The sequence below is a fragment of the Primulina huaijiensis genome, chromosome 8 (assembly GCF_012295235.1).
Source record: "Primulina huaijiensis isolate GDHJ02 chromosome 8, ASM1229523v2, whole genome shotgun sequence".
NCBI lineage: Eukaryota > Viridiplantae > Streptophyta > Magnoliopsida > Lamiales > Gesneriaceae > Primulina > Primulina huaijiensis.
Window position 1 is genome coordinate 6215727 of NC_133313.1, and position 7328 is coordinate 6223054.

The following is a 7328-nucleotide window of genomic DNA, read 5'->3' on the forward strand; positions in this document are numbered from 1 at the left end:
CGTTCACGTGTTATTTTTTTTTTAAAAAAATACACAAAGTGTATAAAATATACTTTCTAATATAAGATTATACAAATCCCATATTCAAAAATATTTATAAGAATTCAGTTCATTTGTTTTTGAGAAACTAAAAAAACAGGTTTTTTTAATTAAATAATAACAACTTGAAAAATTAAACGACCCTGGCTCATTCGTTTAAACATTTTATTGTTTTTTTTTAAAAATTTCTAAACTATTCATTTTTATTATTATTATTTAAAATATATATTATTAAAATTTCATATATTTTATTTATAATTTTAAAAATAAAATTTAAAAGGAACCTCATTTAATTTTCATATGGCCGGCGCTTTATTAATTTTTTTTTTATATTTTAGTAGTTTTTAATATTATTTAATAAAAAAATCCTAAAAATTTGACAATGTCTATAGAAAGCAAACCCACGTGCAATTTATGTCGCCTTTTCACCGCTTTCTTTCGTGGTTGGATTCAGTCGCTTCACTTCGTCAACCCAACCAGCCTCTGCAAAGTGAAAATCTTCTCTCATAGTTTCAGTAATCAAGAAATTCAGTTCCACCAATGGCGGTTCTTAGCCGCCTGATTCTGGGGTGCAGAAGAAGCGGATCACTTCCGAATTTCTGCACGAAATCTACCGAAACTGAGCTCCACAGGGTATCATCAGCTCTTTCTTCGGCACTACCGAATGAAAATTCCAAGGGAAAAAACAGAAATGTGCAGTGGGTATTCCTTGGATGCCCCGGTGTGGGCAAGGGGACCTACGCCACCCGCCTGTCGAGCCTCCTAGGGGTGCCCCACATCTCCACAGGCGATCTTGTCCGCCACCAGCTTTCTTCTAATGGGCCTCTCTCTGCGCAGGTCGCTTTTTTTAATTTTTGCTTCGCTAAACTTAGTTGATGTTGGTGGTAATTTTATGTTTATGTTAAACGGGATATTTAGAAAATTGGAACGGTCAACCATTTCTTTTAAAACTGCATAAGGTCATATTTTAAAAATAACGGTTGATCGATTAGGGTTAGATAAAAATAATAATTCATGTTAAACCTCTTTCTTGATTTATTAGTTTTGTTTATCTTGTACTGATTTAGGAGATTGGGATTAGATTTTCCGTGTCTGAATGAGTGGCGTGAAGTTGTGATTGTGCGAAGGTGGTGTTTTGTAGTGTGCCATGTTTACATTGGTATCAGAGCGACCTGCATATGTGTGAGATACACGAAATCACCATGAGAAGGCTGCTACCCGCATGCGTGTAGGGTACGCAAAGTCACTGTTGGATTACCATTTTCTCGCAACCAAGACGCAGTGGAAGTTTTAAAATTTTGTTTCGACTTTCGAAACATTCCTTGAGCGTCGTATGAATTAAAACATCGATAGGTGTTTAGAATTGTTTACCTTTGCTTATGTAACGCTGGTTTCGATTATTCCGGTTTTTTAGCGGATACAGCACTTCTTGTAAATCCTTTCGAACGGATCTCCCTCTTTTGATCGTTTAATCAGGTCCACGATCGGAGACCGATTTCTTCGTGTAGACTGCACTAGAAATTTTACACGAATTTTCGTTGGGACTAGATCACCGGAATTTCAGAGATCTGACGGCGACGGGCGGCGCACTATGGAAGGGGGAGAGGCACCTGAATTTTTTTTTTTTTTGTAAAAAAAACCAAGTGGCCGAAACTTTGAGATTGGGAGAGAGGGAGAAAATTCTGGTGGTCAAAATTTGTGTGTAAAAAACAGTCTTTTTTCATATCATCCTCAATGAAATATTTATAGATTTTGATTCCCTGATCACATCAAGAGTCTTTTTCCTATTAGGATTCATGATCCTACTCCAATCAAGATTCCTATTTTCATAAATTAATTAAAATTCTCATGTTTTATATATCATGCAAGTCAACTCTTGATAATGCATGATATATATATATAATAAATCTATGCATACATATCCACAAATGTACATGTATAGACATGTATGTAAACTTAAATAACCATTATTTGATTTCTTAATTAATTGTTAATCAATTAATCAATTCTAAACGCCTCTAGAATATTTCATGAGAATCATGTACATATAGTAGATTTTAAATTTATTAAATAAATAATTGTGTACTCGTTATAACTCCGATTGACGATCAGATAGTACCGATGTACCAAGGGTACAAATCTTGTTCATGTAATGAAAATTGAAAATTTCGAAGATCAAAATTTTCACTGATCCAATTTTGGCCGTTGCCAGTTTTGTGAACTTTTGCACCAAACCAGACAGTTCCACTCTCCTCACTTAATTAGCAGTTAAGCTAACTTTCACAACTTCCAATACATGAAATCCACTTATAAACTCCTTTACAAACAGTCTGCTACGATCGCTAAATTCAAGTCTTTGAACTTGAATATCTCAACGGGAACATAAAATCCGATACTTGTGTGACCCTTAATGGTTCAGGGATACAACTAGCCATGTGTTTACAACTTATTGTGATTCAAAATAACATTTGTTCTTTTTCGGTCGTACCCTAATTAGCCTCATTCTTTTCATCAACCCCTTGATCAAGAATGTCAGAATTCGAGTCTGATTGCACCTATCGGATCATGGTAAGAACGTCTAGTAGCATCGCCACATGATCCCTTAGATATTGCTGATAGTGCCTGCAAGAACCTTAAGTTATGGTTAGCATATAGTATGGTCCATTTATCTCATATATTCTTATCAAATCTGCAATGATTGGTATATCGAGAGTTGCATATAAATTAGATAACGATCTGATGTATCTTTGAGTAATAAAAGCGACATGGTATGTGCAACTGAGGAAATAGCTTTCCAATATGCACATGTCTTACTGTAGTCAGAGATTCATTGTATTATTAACTCATCAGATCACACTGGATATCTTCTCTGGTAGGCAAACAGTGAATCTCGAATACAATGCATTTGCTCCTATGTATTTCAAAACTACACTCAACCTTGCCATCTGATGACCCTCAATGGAGTCGGTAAACGGATCAGAGTGCATACTAGTACATAGAGTCTCTACGTTGTCTCGGGTCAAAGGACTAATGGTGTACAACCATAACCGCGAACTATTCCAGTCGATAAGTGATAACTACTTGGACAGTCCGAGGGAGGGTTGTTCAGTGAATCATCAAATGATCACCCATCTGTATGAATGGACATCTCAATGCCCTTGCCAATGAAACATGACATTTACATCACATATGTTAGTCTTAAGCTCAAGTGACCTTTATCCTTATTTTAGGTGGCAGATTCGACTAGGAATCTGTTTAGAATATATGGTACACTTCCTAATGAGTTTCATGATCTTACGTTGAGAGGCAGACCTCATGACACTTCTTGCATATTCAAGGACTTTATCTATTCTGCTTGCATGAGTATACATATAAAGTAAATGACATAATTGGATAAAACCGTAAAATATTATGAAAATAAAGATTGTTTTTACATCAGAGTTAATAGAGCCCAAACCACAAGTTGGTTCGGGGCACTTAGTCTAACCGTCACCACAGTTGTGGACGTCGGTTCTGAAAGGGGATGTATTGTAATATGTTTTCGTTCCACATTGCTTGTGAAAAGCTTGCCATGTGGGTTTATAACGTCTTGGGCACTCTCCGGTCAATAACTAGCTTTTGAGGGTTTATGAGACTGAAATGTAAAATGGTATAGCTATTTGGTAGATTTGTCAATCAGTTCGTAGAGGAACCTATTTTGTGAAGTACTGTTTGTGCCGGCTTGAGGATATTTGGAACTTTCTGTTTAGGCTTCACTCCAATTTAATATGGGACTGATTAATTATTTTCTGATTAAAGGGTTAAACTCATGTAAAATGCTGCAATGCGTAACAAAAGATCATTCATACTTGTGGGGTTATTTTGTTGGGCAAGCAAAACGATTTCTTGTCGAGAAGAAAATTTTACTATCCTGATTACCCTTCATAGCCTAAATCACATGTCATGCCCATGTGCCCATGCAAACGACAATATGTATAGTGGGCTCCATTAACAACTAATTCACATCAATTGTTGTCTTTCGGAGGTAACTAACCAAGTTGCAAGAAGAGTCGTATATAGTTTCTTATATACCTTGATGTCATAAATTGCTCTCTTTGTACTTCCTGACCTGAAGATCTTTGGGTTCATTTCATGAGGATCAATCGCGGGTAGGACCTATTGGTTTCCAAGTGTAGGCTAACCCTTCTCATGGATACATAAGCATCATCACTATGTCAGTGACAGTTCTTAATATGTCTACATTTCTCATGAGATATTTTATAAATTCTTTCGAAACTGAGTGAAAATTAACATCACATTTCATGCATGCTCTAAAACCTTCCCAGGGATCAGGAATTCTCATCTTAGTGCCCATAGTATATGTGGAATAGTGATATGTCGACGTGGAATAGTGAAAGTGACATGTAGTACAAATCACTTGCTTTAGACAACTTTTTTGTACTTTTCTTGGAAAAACGAACTATATCTAGAACCAGGATTAAAATCCATGTAGCATGAGCTTCTTGGAGATATAATAGCATCGAGAACTCTGAGATTTGAATACCAAAGTTTAAGAAGATTAATTATGCATCAGTAGTTGACTTCTTGCATGTTTAACACAAACAATGCTCTTATTTTTGCAAAAACTGATACTGCAATTTGGAACAAAGATTTTTAAGTAGAGTTCGTAGGCGTATTACAGGGGGTTAGCTATGAATATTTCTCGAACGGTGTTTAGTTGTCAAAGGATTACCTAACTCTGATAAACCACCGGAGCTTCCCATTTGCTTGGTCATTTTTTTGCTTTAAGCTGTGTGTTCGTGTTGGGAGTTATTTAAGAAACTTAGCCGGAAACATACTTGCTTCTTTAATGGTCATAGAAAGTTTGTATCACGATGCAGTAATTTATCGCAATATTTGGATTGCTAATGGTTTTTTGGCTTAAGAGTCTCAACTTACACCGAGCGCTGACTCTAGTTATTATTTTAGGTTTTATACACTGAAGCCCTCTTCATTTTGTTCTTTCATATTCTTATTTGGCCTTTTTTTTGTTTACTCTCTTAATTTGAGCAGCTGGCTGAGATTGTTAACCGAGGAAAGTTACTTTCAGATGAAATAATTATTGATATGCTTTCCAAACGTCTTGAAGATGCTCAGACTAAAGGTGAAACAGGATTTATTCTTGATGGTTTCCCACGAACTCTAAGACAGGCGGTGAGCAATAGCTTCTAAACTAGCAAATAACGTTCTATCGGATGCATGCCGCTTGTTGTTCGGGGTATTTAGAACACACTATCCTCTTGTTGTTACCCTTCCCTGTTGCCCCATAAATGATAACAAACAATACCATCATCATATTTCAATTCTCATTCTGAAAATATTTTCCCCTCCGTTTCACATCATTAACATAATTATTACTTATGACTTAAGCTATTAATATTTTTTATGCTTTTCTATGGTTAATAAGATCATGCGATCATTGGTCTAAACATGTGAGGTCTATGTTTGACTCACGTAAGAAAATTTTGAGACAATAATGACCATTACGTTTACACTGAGGGCAATACCTAGGGTAGGTTGAACTCGATCATTTTCTATACATCTACATCCTATTATGTTGCTGATGGAAAGCCTATTATTTCTACTATCTTTGGAACTTTAAGTGAGCTGACAAAAATATGTCCACTCTCATTTTCAACAAAAAACTAAGGAAAAAAAGACCTGTAAATGTATTTTATTTATTTAATAATATAATGACGCCATACTTCATTTATTTTATGTAATGAATCTCACATAATTTATTCCTGGATATCTCTTTCTCGCTTACTTCAATATCATCTATGATTTCGTTTAGCCCGCACAAACCCTGCGTATTTGCAAACATCAGCTGGCTTAGTTTTGTGCGTTTTAGAATTTGTGTGGATGATTTGTTAATTGGAAACACGGAGTTACAGCCATTACTTAATGATGTTTCAATCCCTGTTATGCAGGAAATCCTGGATAAGGTGACAGATATTGACTTGGTAATCAATCTGAAACTGCGGGAAGAAGCTTTAATAGCAAAATGCCTCGGAAGACGAATTTGCAGTGAGTGTGGGAGGAACTACAACGTTGCTTGTATCGATATCAAAGACAAAGATGGAAGTAATAGAATGTACATGCCTCCCCTTCTACCTCCTTCACAATGTGAATCGAAACTAATTACACGGTCTGATGACACTGAAGAAGTTATTAAAGAACGTATACGGGTTTACGATGAAATGGTAATCCATCATCTTATTAAAATTTTATCAATCAAGTTCCTGGTGGATTGTTTTTTCTGTCAATAATTTCATAATTTTTTCATTATTTGAAGTTCTTTAGTTTCAAAGTAGTTTTTGCTCTTAAACTTGAGATCCTGTGAAGGCAGTAGTGTTTGTTTTTGTTTTTGTTTTTGTTTTTGAAAGATGGGAAATTGTTTATGAGAAGGAAAACACAGTCCTAGGTGGAAACCCCACCCACCCACCCCCCGCGCCAAAACACCTGCTCTATGAGAGAGATGGCAGTCTCAGAAATATGTAGTTAAAAGCCTAAGAAGCCTAAACTTCACCTGTTTTTGTTAAAGGTGTAGCTAAGAGCCTGAGAAGACTAGGCTTCCGTTGTGTGTTATACATAATCATGAACTTGTAATTTCAGTTGCATAATATATGGCTTGGCTTGGAAACATCCAAATTTGCAGAGTCGACGCGTCGAAGAATTCTACCGCAATTGCGGGAAGTTGTTGGAGTTTGATCTTCCTGGAGGAATTCCTGAATCCTGGCCGAAATTGCTTCATGCACTAAATCTTGATGATCATGAAGACAAAAAATCCGCAGCTGCTTGAGTATCTATCTATTAGCTCTCATATANGAAATTATTTGATAAATGTAACGAGTATGTCGAAAATAACGTTCTGTATTCTTTCTTGGGGGCACCCGCACGTTTTCAAGTTTATCAATAGTTAATTGTGTGTTATACAGATGTAATTTATTATGCTTTCTTTTATAATCCGAAATTTTGTTATATTTTTTAACGTAGATTTTATAAAAAAAAAGATGTGATTTTGTCGCATCAAATTAATTGCAACTATGTTGATTATATATTGTGAATAAAAACTATTTTAAAATCATTAAAACACATACATGTTTAGGATGAAAACGAATCGAGTTTGGAACAGATTTGGCCAAATCCGACCCACAAACAATTGGATCATCCCTGTCGGTAGCCGTGAATTTGGTGGGTCCAATCTGAGTTAGACTCGTGGACCCATCAAATTTATTTTTTGTGTAAAT

General features: G+C 35.7%; 1 protein-coding gene across 3 annotated transcripts; it reads left to right on the forward strand.

Annotated features, from left to right (window-relative positions):
* The first annotated feature begins 442 nt into the window (after positions 1 to 442).
* Positions 443 to 7015, forward strand: LOC140983290 (probable adenylate kinase 6, chloroplastic). Of its 3 annotated transcripts, none has more exons than XM_073450273.1 (4): positions 445 to 876; positions 5092 to 5232; positions 6009 to 6281; positions 6694 to 7015. In XM_073450273.1, exons 1-4 carry the CDS (start codon positions 580 to 582, stop codon positions 6787 to 6789), a joined length of 807 nt encoding a protein of 268 aa, XP_073306374.1. In that variant the 5' UTR covers positions 445 to 579; the 3' UTR covers positions 6790 to 7015. The 3 variants fall into 3 exon arrangements, with proteins under 3 accessions (XP_073306375.1, XP_073306374.1, XP_073306373.1); XM_073450272.1 differs by having other exon boundaries at positions 447 to 876; positions 6737 to 7015; XM_073450274.1 differs by lacking the exon at positions 5092 to 5232 and having other exon boundaries at positions 443 to 876; positions 6737 to 7015.
* The last annotated feature ends 313 nt before the right edge of the window (positions 7016 to 7328 follow it).